Source organism: Schistocerca nitens, chromosome 5 (assembly GCF_023898315.1).
Source record: "Schistocerca nitens isolate TAMUIC-IGC-003100 chromosome 5, iqSchNite1.1, whole genome shotgun sequence".
In the NCBI taxonomy this organism is placed as follows: domain Eukaryota; kingdom Metazoa; phylum Arthropoda; class Insecta; order Orthoptera; family Acrididae; genus Schistocerca; species Schistocerca nitens.
This window is the reverse complement of record NC_064618.1, coordinates 626,313,623-626,330,531: the sequence shown is the minus strand read 5'-3', so window position 1 is coordinate 626,330,531 and position 16,909 is coordinate 626,313,623. Positions and strand designations below refer to the sequence as shown.

General features: G+C 40.4%; 1 protein-coding gene across 1 annotated transcript in view; it reads right to left on the bottom strand.

Moving 5' to 3' along the window:
* LOC126259681 (transcriptional protein SWT1) overlaps positions 1-16,909 on the bottom strand; it is a 260,925-nt gene that overhangs the window by 176,203 nt on the left and 67,813 nt on the right. Inside the window, exon 6 of the mRNA XM_049956640.1 lies at positions 15,663-15,761. Within this exon, the coding sequence (XP_049812597.1) occupies positions 15,663-15,761 (99 nt within the window). The remainder of the gene's footprint in view (positions 1-15,662; positions 15,762-16,909) is intronic.

Genomic DNA, 16,909 nt, shown 5'->3' with positions numbered 1-16,909 from the left:
TGGCAAGCAGTAATTTATTACAATATCACAGTGACTGAAATTGTTTAGAAAACGAAACCTTTAATTTTTTTCCATTTTGATGTGTCATAACTGGGATCAGCTGAACAGCCCTGGGATGCAGGTCATTCTCATGAGTCTGTTTCACCCTGCTTTGCTTTAAAGCTGTCTGAGGGTATTCCCTCCTATAATAGGTAACAAGTCAAACTACCTATTGCACCAACACTACATCGAGTTCAATGAATTGATCTTGCAACACTCAACAAAATAATTTCATAAGAGGGAAGCACAAGTTAGCCTGAAGCATAGACACAATTTCACAAGAAGGTGTGTTCAGAATGAAAGAGAGCTTATTCAAAAATCTGACAACCAGAAGAAGGTACTCAGTGCCTTGGAAGCATGAAGTTGGGCAATACTACTGCTCCAGCTAGGCTTTTTCAGAAGCCAACTAAACACGCAATGCGAAATGAATGAAGTCATCACTACCCAACGGTAACACTCAACTGCTACAACCTGTTGTCTCTTCAATGGCAGTGGTGCTACTACTGGAGAAGTAATGGCCAGCAGACTCCTACAAATACCCCCTCAAATCAGATACACACTTGCAGATGTAAACAACCATATCGAGATGTGAGTGTGAAGCCGAAATGTTCAGTTCGTTGCTAACATGTTCTGTGCCATCTCCTGAGTCGGCAGTTGCTGACGATGTCGTCATCAAGGGGCAATAGCCTCCTGCCTGCTGTATCACATCTCTGTACTAAAATGAATAAAAGATTATTGTATACAGGGATGTTTCATTAATGTCTCACAAGCGGTTCCAGTCACCACCATCTCTACAACCCAAGTTCTAGCGAGGAAGTGAACTACTAACAGCTGATTCCTCCGCCATCCTCGGGTCACATCCCAATCCCAATATTACAACAATGAATCAATCCATAATGGACACTGTGCACTATGAGATCGAGTGATGCCTGGTGGCATTGCAAGCACATTACATGACAAGGAACATACATAAGCTGAGCAGAGACAAATGAGGAATATGATACAGGCCGCAAATATGGAAATCCACTGACATAAGTGACTTTGACGAAGTGCAGATTATGGGCCAGTACCTGAGAATGAGCAGCTAGCAAATGACGAATCTGGCCAGCTGTTCACATGTTGTATTATAAGTGGGTTGAAAGATAACACAATTATGGGTAGGTGACAAGGTATTGGATATCAACACCTCATCACAGAACATGGAGGTCGGAGGCTTGTTTCCTCTGTAAAACAGGATACACAGGGATCTATGGCATATCTGAGGACAGCTATTGAAGACAAAAGTGTTTTGGAGCACTCTGAATTTGGGGCTCTACAGCAAATGATCACTTTATGTTCCCATGCTGACCCAACGACTCATCAATTATGAACGCAGTAGGCATGGAATCATTGAGACTGGAGCATGGATCAATGTAACTGTGTTGCCTGGTCAGATGAATTGCTTTTTTTGTTACACCATGTCAATTGTCATGTCTGGATATCCTATCATCCAGGTGCTTGGCTGCTTGAAACATACACCAGAAGCACAGACACAGGCCGATGTGGTAGTACCATATTTATCCGAGTATAAGACAATCGTTAATGTTAGATGACCCCCTTTTTTTAAGAGGCCTCTTGAGAAAAATTTATTTTCAACATATTCCAACTAATCAAAATTACAAACTGTTTTATTGACATAAATCATCTGCCAAAACATATCTTTAAAAATTTACAACTTCACTGTCCCAAATATTTGGCTGTTTCCTCTGAGTATGTTGCTATTTCTGGGGTTATCGTAGTGGAGGGACCAGAGAACACAGCTGTTCTTTCTGAATACATATTGGATTTCACTTCTACACTGATACGAGAATTTTGCAATATCTCTTGCTTCCAAACATATCACTTGCCTGTTGCTCTCTCATTGGCTGTTTAGAACATTCCCTTTCATTCTTGCCATGTGTCACGGTGATCGTCTGCAATATTGCAGAAAGAAACAAATAAGTACGCCGCTGGCCCATATTTAGATGTATACTTTCTACTGCAGAAATAAATACTATTGTTGAGCATTTGTCTTCTTTTAAAGTCATTTCAATTCTGACTACAAAGGGGTTCAGGCAAACTGCAGTTTAAATGTGGTATATGTTCATAAAAGGCCAAAGTACATGGTGTAGATTCCCTCAGTTGGCAATATGACAAAATTTGCTGCTCACTCATCTCTCCCCTCTCCGCAATCATTTTCGCTCTCAACCAAGCTGGTGCCACTGTTCCCCTTCCAAACCTTCAGCTGTGCTGGGCTTGAGCAACTGTGAAAAACAGACTGCAATATCTTCTAGTGTGCTGGTTATCTGTAACACCACCAACTAGTACATTAATAAAAGATTGCAATTATGATTCAGTCCCATTCTTGAACTTTCGCTCATCCCGCTACCTAGCGACGTCTGTTGGTACTATCTCCATGACAGATCTTGCCGCTGTAATTTATTCTTGCGATAATAATTACAGTCAGTTTAATACAATTTACTTCTTTTGTTAGACATTTCATCCTGGATTAATTTTACTTCTTGTTTCAACTGATTGTCACAATCATGTTCTAAACCTGATTACAAGCTGGTAACATTCTTACCCATTATTGTAACACACGAATAGTGACTGAAATTCTCATTTGCAATCCACTTAGTAAATCATTACAGTCTCTCATACCCAAATAAAATATTGGTCTGGGTTCTGAATCAACTAATGTTTTTTGAAGGTCAATGGTTCCATTTTAGAATGTTCCCTGTACTTCAAAAGTAGCATTAATGTTTGCGTAACGTTGTCCACACATGTTTGAAAACATTTACTGCAAACTTGTTCAAATACAGGAAAGATTTGTAAGACGATACAATTTAATGCTATTTCCTCCTGTGTTTCCTAAAATCGCCAAATTACAATCAGAGCAATAGACTGTTGTAGTGGCTAGTTCATAATTTCTCAAGTATCAAAAATGGCTCTGAGCACTATGGGACTCAACTGCTGTGGTCATAAGTCCCCTAGAACTTAGAACTACTTAAACCTAACTAACCTAAGGACAGCACACAACACCCAGCCATCACGAGGCAGAGAAAATCCCTGACCCCGCCGGGAATCGAACCCGGGAACCCGGGCGTGGGAAGCGAGAACACTAGCGCACGACCACGAGATGCGGGCTTCTCAAGTATCTCTTGGACCAGCGCTGTGTGAGTCAATGTCACGTGATTGTTCAAGCAACGTTGATACTGAATTGAGTGTTTGGCGCATTGGGAAATCTCAAGCCTGTTGGAACACAAGCGTTGTTTGTCAAGCCTTGCCCTCCCAAATATGTCAAAATAAATATGCACATGACCTCAATAGCCACAGCTTCATCTCATGTAAGACGACCCCTATAAATGTAAGACTATTCCTAAATACTCTAGTAAGTAATGTAAATTTGTTGACCTGAACAGCAATGGTGTAATCTGCGAGTATAAGAGGACATTGTATTTTTTAATGATGAATTTGGGGAAAACCCTCATCTTACAATCAGGGAAATATGGTATTATACTATGGGAGACTTTTACTAGGGTTGCCATGGTATCTGTTGTTGCAATTGAAGCAGGTTGATGGCAAGGACTACATGAACACTATCGTGGACCTTCATTCTTGATGTCTTCCTTGACAGCAATGGCATCTGTCACAAGGCAAGGATTGTACCACAGTAGTTTGAAGAGCATGATAGTTAAGTCACATTGATGTCTTGGCCACCAAATTCACTTGATCTGAACCCAATGGAACACATATGAGACTACTAGGTGACAGCTTCTTTCCCACAAAATACCATCCAATAAGTTATGGTAAATACATGACTGTGCATAGGCATCTGGTGCCACTTAACTATCAAGGCCTCGATGATTTCATGCAATGGAGAATCACTACCATTTTTCATTTCAAAGGTGGAACATGCTGTTATAAAAGTAGTCATAATGTTTTGGCATTGGCTCATCAGTGTAGCTGCTAAATGGCCTGTCATATGTGATGCCTTTATTTTTCTCCATGTGCTAATTGTTTGCCACAATTTCTCAAATTCTTTTTCCCTTCAATAAAATTCAAAGTTCACCATTTCTAGTTCACGCTGAAGGGCAGAAATCTTCCCCATTCTCATGACTCTTTTTACCTTGCATGCAGTCACCTCAGTGTAATATCAAACAACAACACTCACACAGAGATTAATGTGCGACACTCTAGCAAAGTCAATGAAGTACTGAAGGAAAAAAAGGTTAATGTAATAAAACAATAAGAATTACGTACAACATGAGGTAGGTAAACAAATAACACAAATGAGGCAATTTGGTTGGTTGGTTGGTTTTGGGGAAGGAGACCAGACAGCGTGGTCATCGGTCTCATTGGATTAGGGAAGGATGGGAAAGGAAGTCGGCCGTGCCCTTTTAGAGGAACCATCCCGGCATTTGCCTGGAGTGATTTAGGGAAATCACGGAAAACCTAAATCAGGATGGCTGGACGCGGGATTGAACCGTCGTCCTCCCGAATGCGAGTCCAGTGTCTAACCACTGCGCCACCTCGCTCGGTTGAGGCAATTTCTTTAAGTTTGTAATGAGCTCATAATATACAGCACCCAAATTGTAAACAGTTTCAATAATTCTAGAAAAGGTTTGAATGATTTATTAGTGAATAGAAGGGCAGTCCAGAACAACACTACTAATCTTCAACTACATCACCAAAGTAAGTTATTAGTATTATCATCTCCCTTAACAATAGATTTTCTAATGGCTACCAAGAAACGAATAGTGAAGTCATCAAATTTTGCTAACTTGAAATTTTTATACAGCAAGTTACTTACCGAGTGAATCCCTTTACAACTGTAACTTCCTAGAGACTTAAGTATGCTGCTATAGAGCAGTATCATAAGACTGAGATAAAATATTAGTAAATAGCTCCCAACTAATTTTACTGTTTTTACCAGCATTTACAAACACAACTAAGCAAGTCATATACGATATAATTTATGAAAACTTAACACAGACAAACAATACAAGTGACATATTGTTTATATTTAAAAAATGATTGTCACTTGAAAAGGCTATATATCTTGATTGGTGGCATAGTAGTCAACAAATCAGATATTTTTGCAAGCAGGACTAATTTTAAAACTAGCTACTGCTATTGATTTGTGAACCATGACAACTGCACATAAAAATGTCAAACGTTATGGATTTAAAAGGAATGTTCACTTAAGAAAGTTATAAAATTATAGGATATAGTGGCTTGCTACGGCTTACCTTCAAGCGGCAAAATTCTCAGTACTGTCAATAGATACTTATAAAAGTACAAGAAACTGACCTAGTTCACCAAGGTTAAAAATGAAGAGTGGGTCACTCAGAACTCAAGAGAGACAGATTCACCTATTGTGAGGACGATACCACACCCTTAATCTTCTTTTCTCCTCATACTCACAATACACAGATCTCTCTCATACTGGAGTCTGAGTGACTTGTCCTTCTTTTATAACCTTCTTCAATGTGTCTTTCTTCCTTCCACAAAGGAGGCATAATGGCTACACAGCTAGTTTCTTATACTTATATGTGTGTTTATTGGCAGCAATAAGAAATATGCCTTCTGAAGGTAAGTACTACCTTGCCATTCAGTCTCACAGTTTTAAACATGGCTGACACAGCAGGTTGACTGTATTCATCTCACCTACGTCACACAAAGTACCATGCATCACTTCCATGTCCACCACATAGCAGTAAGCACACTTAATTTAAGCAGTTAGACATAATGTGCAATTTATGGAGAGAAAAAAAAGAAAGAAAGAAATCTGGTCAGTGGGCAGCTGCAACAGTATCTAAATCCCGTCTGCTACTAACACGACAATAAAATTGCCCGCTTTCAGAATTCTATGTCTGTTCATCTACACAAGTTGGCATGACTGTACACTGTGCAAGGAAATGTTCTCTTGCACTTAAGCTATCTTCTGTTACATGTGCTAGTTTTCTAATGGTATTTTAGCATGCAATGTTAATACAAAGTCCATTGTTCAAGGCCATTCATTCCATATGCTTGTTATATTACACTTCACCTGTCTGCTAAAAATGATGTCTCAAGCAATCACAATCACAATTTATTACATTTTTTGACATATCGGTAATGGAAGTTACATCCTAGAATATTTTCACAACAGAATGTGCAGCCAATGCTGGACAATGGTTGACTACTTTTCTCCACCAAGCCAATCCTTATCAAGGCATCAATCAATTAAATTTTACAGCATCAGCTACTACTTCAGCATCTGTAAATACATTAGTACTGTTGCTGTTTAATTTACTGTAGAAAACATCTAAGATTTAAATTTAGTGAATGAGATATAGTATACATTGAAAGGAAATGCACATCACCACCTGGTTTCGACTTACATTATTGGGGCTTCAAAGACATTCAACTGCTCATAAGTGACAGGTATTCAACTAGATTTTATCCTGAATGGCTTATTTTTGAAGTTGCCTGATATGGAATGGAGAAAAACTCAGTTGCTACTGCCACTAACTGCTACTATATTAAGCACTTTTGACCCCAAAATGAACTATGTCCCTGTTTAGACGTACATTACATACTAGTAGCATTTCCGAACTTTTACAAATACATCAAAATATGGTGATAGGAGCAGACGCTCTAATAAACCCAATTAACAAACAAGTTGACACAAAAATTGATCAGGGAACCAGACACTATTGCAAGATTTCTTCTCCACTGGTTACTGTTGCTACTTTTACTCATCAATCAACTCTCAAAGTAAGATATTTCATATCTCCCCAGATTTCATCATCCCATCTTTTTCTTGCCGTGAAAGGTGATCTCCTCTTGTGGCACAAAATATAGAAGCTTCAAGGGACAACACAAGGCGTTCATGGAAACAACATAACCTGCCCATCCAAACTGTTTACTCCTCATTAGGTTCACTATGGTTCTATATAAAATTCCTCAAGTTCATATTTATGCTGGATCCATCACTGTGTACCAGACCACAGTTTTCCCCTAAAATCTACCCTTCAGATAGGAACAAATGTTTGTACTACAGTTTCTGAGCATTCCATGTTTTACATCCATGTAACAGCATGGATCGCATTATAGAGTCTTCTATGAGGTTTGAGTTGTCTCAACGGACTCTGTGGATTCAGAAGTTGGCCTGAGTTCCCATACACAGGCTTGCAACACAATAATGCTAACTGCACAACAGCTTTTTGGTTATGGAACTCATTGCAAAATTTGACAGTACTGCCCTCCACATCCACCAAACAGTTTGGTAGAATCTTCACACTTCCACCTCTTTGGGTAAATGACAGATGAATTACATGCCCAACAGCTTTCACACTCTGGTGCTATCATCAAAACAGTACGACAGTGGTTAACATCAGCTGATTCTCATTTTATGAATATGGTATGCAGGCTCCTGTTCATGTTGGCAAAAGTGCATAAGAAAACGTGATGACTATATGGAAAAGTCACAGTATGTAACTGAAAACTTGCTTTCTTAACCATGTTATTGGGCTTTCTGTATCAGCTGTAGTTTCTATGAAAATAAATGGGAGGGCTTAGTTTTGAATGACCAACACTTGTATTTCAGAGAATGTATTTTTATCATATCCTGTGTGAGCACTCATTCCCTCCCAAAGTTGTGTGTTCTAAGTTCTAGGTTAAGCAGTCCAGTTACAAACAGGGCTGTCAGACTCCTGATATGCCTATGATTGCGGTAGCTTTATAATCATACTCAGACTGGCCAACAGAACTGAGTGAAACTGAACAATCCGAGATCAAACCAAGATTGATCTCATATCACCAATCTGATGGACAATGTAGTAGACATAGGAACAACCAAGTTAAGGACATTAGGCTTCAGAATAATATGTTTTTGAAATTACTTCAAGCATTTTGCGTCCCTTTTTACATGTTCTCATGACAACTACGTCCCATTTAATTGTCTGTAGAGCCTGAAATCAAACTTAAAACTGCACACATTATTTTGGTTAATTTTTAATGGCATTTTGAAGCCTGCTTTCTGGTCATCACACATGGTGTTCTTGCATCTGATGAATAGTCTTTCCAGTTTTTAGTATGCTAAGACAGAAAAAAGTACAATAGCTGCTCCAGGGAGAACCAGCCAAACAAACCTCCTACATTTAATTTATAGTGTAAAGACTTCATGACACTGCAGGGAATGTTTATTGATTCTGGCGTTTCTTCAATTTCCAGGTATAACACTGAATCATCCAGACATACACTGACAGGAAAAAATTGCAACATCAAGGAGGAGTTGTGCAAAATAAAAGAAAGTTGGTAGGCGTGTTTTTACATCTGAAATATGATGTCTATTCAAATTTCGTGCCAGTCACATATGAGTGGCTCCAGTAGCACCACTATGAGGATGCAAATCAAGATTACTATAAATACACACTAGCAATATGAGTTTAGTTACCTTTGAGATTGGATTTGGTGAGTTCATGCTAGTCAAAAATACCTTCAAGGTGACACAAACACCATCATCAACACCACATCCAGTTTGAATGAGTCATGCAATAGGGCTACAACAAGCTGGATGATCTTTCTGTGAAACTGCAGAAAGACTTGGCAGGAATGTAGCCACTGTACATGATTGCTGGCAATGGTGATTACGAGAATTTACAGTTGCAACAAGACCATGTTCCAGATGGACACATGACACTACCGACAGTGAAGACACTATGTTCAGCGCCTGGCTCCCATGCATTGTATTGCATCTGCAACAGCAATCTGAGCATCAGTTGACACCACAGTGACACAATGAACTATTACAAATCAGTTACTTCAAGGATAGCTCCAAGCCACCACCTTGTGTGACTTCCATGGTGTCAAGTGAGAGCTCGTTAGAGGGCACAGTGGAGGTCTGTTGATTAGGAGGCAGCCAGCTGAGGGCCTCCAACCAACCTGTCTGCCTGCTAGACACACTAGATCTCCACCTGGAGTTATAGCCTGGGGTGTGATTTTGGATGACAGCAGGAGTACTCTCATGGTCATTTCAGGCACTCTGACTGCAAATTCATAAGTCACTTTGGTGATTCCACCTTTTGTGCTGCCATTCATGAAAACCATTTCAGGGAGTATTTTCCAACACAAAAATGCTCACCCACATGACGCTGTTGTAATCCAACATGTTCTATAGAGTGTCGACATGTTGCCTTGGTCTGCCCAATCATCAAATCTGTCTCCAATCGAGCACATACAGGATACTTTAAGATGACAATTCTAGCATCATCCACAAACAGCATTAATTGTTCCTGTATTGACTGACAAAGTGCAACAGGCATGGAACTCCATCCCACAAACTGACGCCCAGCAGCTGTACAACACAATGCATGAATGTTTGCTTACTTGCATTCAACATTCTGGCAGTTACACCGGTTATTACTGTACCACTAGTTAACCATTTTCAAAGGCTATCTTGTACTTACATTAACCTATGATCTTGAAATGTTAATTACTTTAATACGTTACCCATACAAATGTATTTCAGAAATTTCATTACTCTACATAATTATTTTTTGGTGTTGTGATTTTTTTCTGTCAGTGTATTTACTTGATTCTTATTTTATCATCTCCATGAAATATTCTGAATAATTCTCACTTAAGATATAAAAATGTGTCTAGGAAGGTTATTCCACAAACAAACAGCTATCATCACCTTTCACAATCTGAACTATTTTGGTGTTTAATATCATATTTCATTAACTTAGTGGTAACACAATCATCTTCTGAAGTGGTAGATGGTTTAGTTACTGATTCAAATTACACCTGAGAATTAATGCATTTTATCAGGTGCATTCTTCACCTTCAGCTACCAACAATCAGAACAAAACTGAGTAACATATTCCTAAGATAACCTCTTCATCTTGCATCCTTGATTCAATACTTTATAGGGGTAGTCATAGAAGACATTTTGGGAATACCAAGTGATTCACAAAAAAAAGACTCTAAAGAGATTTTAAACGACCTGTAATAACACGTATTAAAATTCTGATTATTATTTAGGAACCAATCAACAGGGGAATAATCAGGGAAAGAATGAATGCACTCATTAGTACTCTTCCTCAATGGTTTAAGTGGAGATGGGAAACAACTGAAAATGCAGAACTGCACAGTCATTTACATTTGCACATTTGTTTCTCCATCAACTTCCATAAATATCATTCTTTTTGTGAATACTCTATTTGATTGCCTTGTCTGTGACATACATAAACTGGTAATTAGGTTTCTTTATACATTTTCACACTTCACAATAATACTGAAATGCTACCTGTACAATTTTATAAAAACAACGAAAGAAAAACTTTTTTTGTACAAACTGTTTCATTATTTCTCAAAATTATTTGCTTTAAAATTAATATACTTTTCCACGAGTTCAAATCAGTTCTGGAAACATTTTTTCCACTCTGGTGTTGATACATTAAGAAAGTGGTTTTGTAAGGATTTGACAGTTTTCCGAGGCCATAAAAATTGTTGATAACTAACCACAAATTATATGAAAGTGCTGGCAGGTCGACAGACACACAAACAAACACAAACATACACACAAAATTCAAGCTTTCGCAACAAACTGTTGCCTCATCAGGAAAGAGGGAAGGAGAGGGAAAGACGAAAGGATGTGGGTTTTAAGGGAGAGGGTAAGGAGTCATTCCAATCCCGGGAGTGGAAAGACTTACCTTAGGGGGAAAAAGGACGGGTATACACTCGCATACACACACATATCCATCCACACATATACAGACACAAGCAGACATATTTAAAGACAAAGAGTTTGGGCAGAGATGTCAGTCGAGGCAGAAGTGCAGAGGCAAAGATGTTGTTGAATGACAGGTGAGGTATGAGTGGCGGCAAATTGAAATTAACGGAGATTGAGGCCTGGTGGATAACGGGAAGAGAGGATATGTTGAACAGCAAGTTCCCATCTCCGGAGTTCGTATAGGTTGGTGTTAGTGGGAAGTATCCAGATAACCCGGACGGTGTAACACTGTGCCAAGATGTGCTGGCCGTGCACCAAGGCATGTTTAGCCACAGGGTGATCCTCATTACCAACAAACACTGTCTGCCTGTGTCCATTCATGCGAATGGACAGTTTGTTGCTGGTCATTCCCACATAGAATGCGTCATAGTGTAGGCAGGTCAGTTGGTAGATCACATGGGTGCTTTCACACGTGGCTCTGCCTTTGATCGTGTACACCTTCCGGGTTACAGGACTGGAGTAGGTGGTGGTGGGAGGGTGCATGGGACAGGTTTTACACCGGGGGCTACTCCCAACATCACCACTGCTGAAGCCCAGGCTATCCGTGATCAAGGCTGACCGGTCCATTGTCATTCTTCCGGCGGACAAGGGTTCCACGACCGTGGTACTTGATCGTCGGGAGTATGTGGCTGAGGGACTGGGTCAGCTTTCAGACAACACCACATACAAAGTTTGCCAAGGTAATCCCATTCCTGATGTCCAGGCGGAGCTTCAAGGAATCCTCAGAACCTTAGGCCCCCTACAAAACCTTTCACCTGACTCCATCAACCTCCTGACCCCACCGACACCCCGCACCCCTACCTTCTACCTTCTTCCTAAAATTCACAAACCCAATCATCCCGGCCGCCCCATTGTAGCTGGTTACCAAGCCCCCACAGAACGTATCTCTGCCTACGTAGATCAACACCTTCAACCCATTACATGCAGTCTCCTATCCTTCATCAAAGACACCAACCACTTTCTCGAACGCCTGGAATCCTTACCCAATCCGTTACCCCCAGAAACCATCATTGTAACCATTGATGCCACTTCCTTATACACAAATATCCCGCACGTCCAGGGCCTCGCTGCGATGGAGCACTTCCTTTCACGCCTATCACCTGCCACCCTACCTAAAACCTCTTTCCTCATTACCTTAGCCAGCTTCATCCTGACCCACAACTTCTTCACTTTTGAAGACCAGACATACCAACAATTAAAGGGAACAGCCATGGGTACCAGGATGACCCCTTCGTACGCCAACCTATTCATGGGTCGCTTAGAGGAAGCCTTCTTGGTCACCCAGGCCTGCCAACCCAAAGTTTGGTACAGATTTATTGATGACATCTTCATGATCTGGACTCACAGTGAAGAAGAACTCCAGAATTTCCTCTCCAACCTCAACTCCTTTGGTTCCATCAGATTCACCTGGTCCTACTCCAAATCCCATGCCACTTTCCTTGATGTTGACCTCCACCTGTCCAATGGCCAGCTTCACACGTCCGTCCACATCAAACCCACCAACAAGCAACAGTACCTCCATTACGACAGCTGCCACCCATTCCACATCAAATGGTCCCTTCCCTACAGCCTAGGTCTTCGTGGCAAACGAATCTGTTCCAGTCCGGAATCCCTGAAGCATTACACCAACAACCTGACAACAGCTTTCGCATCCCGCAACTACCCTCCCGACCTGGTACAGAAGCAAATAACCAGAGCCACTTCCTCATCCTCTCAAACCCAGAACCTCCCACAGAAGAACCACAAAAGTGCCCCACTTGTGACAGGATACTTTCCGGGACTGGATCAGATTCTGAATGTGGCTCTCCAGCAGGGATACGACTTCCTCAAATCCTGCCCTGAAATGAGATCCATCCTTCATGAAATCCTCCCCACTCCACCAAGAGTGTCTTTCCGCCGTCCACCTAACCTTCGTAACCTCTTAGTTCATCCCTATGAAATCCCCAAACCACCTTCCCTACCCTCTGGCTCCACCCCTGTAACCGCCCCCGGTGTAAAACCTGTCCTATGCACCCTCCCACCACCACCTACTCCAGTCCTGTAACCCGGAAGGTGTACACGATCAAAGGCAGAGCCATGTTTGAAAGCACCCATGTGATCTACCAACTGACCTGCCTACACTGTGACGCCTTCTATGTGGGAATGACCAGCAACAAACTGTCCGTTCGCATGAATGGACACAGGCAGACAGTGTTTGTTGGTAATGAGGATCACCCTGTGGCTAAACATGCCTTGGTGCACGGCCAGCACATCTTGGCACAGTGTTACACCATCCGGGTTATCTGGATACTTCCCACCAACACCAACCTATCCGAACTCCGGAGATCGGAACTTGCTCTTCAATATATCCTCTCTTCCCGTTACCCACCAGGCCTCAATCTCCGCTAATTTCAAGTTGCCGCCACTCATACCTCACCTGTCATTCAACATCATCTTTGCCTCTTCACTTCTGCCTCGACTGACATCTCTGCCCAAACTCTTTGTCTTTAAATATGTCTGCTTGTGTCTGTATACGTGTGGATGGATATGTGTGTGTATGCGAGTGTATACCCGTCCTTTTTCCCCCTAAGGTAAGTCTTTCCGCTCCCGGGATTGGAATGACTCCTTACCCTCTCCCTTAAAACCCACATCCTTTCGTCTTTCCCTCTCCTTCCCTCTTTCCTGATGAGGCAACAGTTTGTTGCGAAAGCTTGAATTTTGTGTGTATGTTTGTGTTTGTTTGGGTGTGTGTGTGTGTATATATATATATATATATATATATATATATATATATATATAAAAAAAACAAAGATGATGTGACTTACCGAACGAAAGCGCTGGCAGGTCGATAGACACACAAACAAACACAAACACACACACAAAATTCAAGCTTTCGCAACAAACTGTTGCCTCATCAGGAAAGAGGGAAGGAAAGGGAAAGACGAAAGGATGTGGGTTTTAGGGGAGAGGGTAAGGAGTCATTCCAATCCCGGGAGCAGAAAGACTTACCTTGGAATGACTCCTTACCCTCTCCCCTAAAACCCACATCCTTTCGTCTTTCCCTCTCCTTCCCTCTTTCCTGATGAGGCAACAGTTTGTTGCGAAAGCTTGAATTTTGTGTGTGTGTTTGTGTGTCTATCGACCTGCCAGCGCTTTCGTTCGGTAAGTCACATCATCTTTGTTTTTAGGTATATTTTTCCCACGTGGAATGTTTCTCTCTGATATATATATATATATATAATGGTGTTCTTTTCCATCAAGTAACCAGTTATTAGATGTGGCGTGTGATGGTTGGCAGTGTCATGATTAAAAACGATTTTTGGTTATTTTTCCTAATTTCACTGATTATTGGGGCTGACAATTTGTTTATCGTTCAGCATTAACTCTGCTTTGATCAGTGAAAGAAACAGGCAATCAGTTTTTTTAACCACTTTTGTGGCATTTCAGTTTCTCCTGAAACATCCACATAGTCAACTGCTGCTTAGCTTCCAACTCATAGGATTACATTCAACTTTCTTCTCCTATTACAATACTGTACATGGATTTCACATTTGCTTGGTCAAATTTTTTGAGCATTTCCTTACACCAACTGAAATGAACCTGTTGTTAAGCTTCGGTCAAATTATGCAGAGTCCATGAGGATAGTTCTTTTTCACAGCTAAATGTTCATGCAAAAGCAAATATACTGCAATCTTTTACATGCCTAAGGATGCCTCTGACTTGAAGTTCTCATGTGTAGTCTCTTTTCAATCACGCTGCACACAGCATCAATGTTTTTCGAACAACAACTAATTTTAGTCAACTTTCAGGAAATTCATCATCAAAGAATACACAATCGTGACGAAATTCCGTAAAAAAATTGTAGACAGTATTCCTGGTAGGTGACTAGTTACCAAAAGTTGAGCAAAATGATCTGGAGCATTCTTCTTGAATTAAGCCTGTACAAAAGTCACTAAAAATCACCCAATGAAAACCTAAACATGAAATTTCCATTCATTCACAACATTGTTTTTAATTCTCAGAACAATAGCAGTATCCAATCTCTATAGCACCATCAAATGAGGGGATTTAAAATTTTAAAAGACAACACTCAAACCTGATCCAACCCCACACCTACAGAGAGGCTGTTTCACAATCAAAAGTGGTAATTTGGAGAAGCTCATTTCACAGTAACTTTTTTTGTCACTAAATTAAACTTCCATTGTAAGCTAACAATGATAACTGCGTAGTTGTGTTCTCTAAGGTTTTCTCAGCACGTCTGATTAATGGCATGTTTTCGCACGTTCAGCCAAGTTGTTGGGCATTTTCGTGCACAGTATTTAAAGGGCTGAACTGATCTTCTCTTCAGGTATTGTGAACTGTAAGCACTGCCATGGCTCCACCCGAAAGCATGCCATTAAGTGCATTATTTTTCAGCATTTTCACCTAAAGTTTAATAACAATGACAGACCTTCTCATGACTGATTCTGGATAAGAAATTGTTATTCTCTCCTCCTCTCATCTTTACATCAAACTTTTCTGGTCCTAAAATAAGCAGGCATTCTTGGTGCATTTCACACTAGGCAGCTCTCCATCCAGTCCAGATACTGACAGCTGTAGGAAACCTTAAGTATTACTATACAAAATAAAGAAACACCCCCACATATGAAACTATTAAAGCCCTAGTGATCAACGGCTGAAGTATTCTCTATAAGGCATTAGAGTTTGATGCAAACATAATAAGATGTGGAACTCACATAATACTAGGCACAGAAAGCACGCCAAAAGTGCAAAATTGATAGCAGCGTCATTCCTGGGGAAAATCTAACAGTACATTGACAGGAATATTTTAGGGGCTTATTACCTTGAGGAGGTGAAAATCGTTCACGCCATTTCGTAGTAATACTGTCTGTGGGAGAGATGACTTTCCTATCAGGAACAGTATTTGCAGCCCTGGCATTTCCTGTTAAAAAAAATGAGGTCTATGAGATTAATATAACATATAGAGAATTAATATGTGTGGGAATGAAAACAACAAATACTGCACTCACTTATAATAAGCAGGTGATCATTCATGGTGTATCACAGTGTTTGAAGGCATAATTTAGAAACGAATTTGGAAAAACTGACATACTGTCATAAAGGATAAAGTGATTGATTTTTTTACGTAACATAATCACATGAGCATTTCACAGTACCATAACTGATTTCGGCCAACCAGCGGGTTATCTTCAGACTGTCAATAGATAAAAAGAGGAGACAAAAATCATTATAGAATCTATACAGGGTACAAAACTATTTTTTTATATCGCAAATTAACTTGCGGAAATTGTGTATGAACAAAAGAGCTTTGTACAGTAGGGACCAACTGAATGAGGCAGAGTATTTGTTAAGATGCTGACCGCATATTCAGGATAATGGGTGTTTGCTCTCTCCATTCATCTTGATTTAGGTTTTCCCGAATCTTTTCAGGTTCTGGCAGCAAGGCCATGGCCAAACAGCACCCCATCCTTGTAATAATATCCTTACATCCTCTATTTCTACTTCTTCTTCTTCTTCTTCTTCTTCTTCTTCATCCTAGCCTTTTCCCATTTATCTATGGGATCGGCATTGTTTATGTGTTTTGGCATATTACTGACAGCAGGTGGTTGGGTGCCCTTCCTGACGCCACCCGTCCCCATCTGTATGCGTCTAGAGTAAAGCAAGTGTTCAGGTGAGAGATCATTTTGTAAATATTTGCCCATCATGTACTGAGGGGGAACGTGGGAACCAGCCCAGTATTTACGTCGTTGGATGTGGGAAATCACCTAAAAAGCACAATTAGGCTGGGTGGCCACCGACCCTCATTATTAATCCACTGAACAGATCTGGGGCATACATGCTTCCCTGAATCCCAGAAGCAGTGCATTAATACCCTCAGCTATGTGAGTAAAAAAATAAAAATTAAAAATTAAAAAATCCTTACACACTCATTGCGTGTGTATATTTGAGCTGTTTACTTTCATTGTATGATGATGACAAATGGCAATCACTATCAGATGATCCTTACTAAAAAAAACAAATAAAATAAAGTCAGCTAAGAATCTGTCTCCCTAAAGATAAAAAAAAACA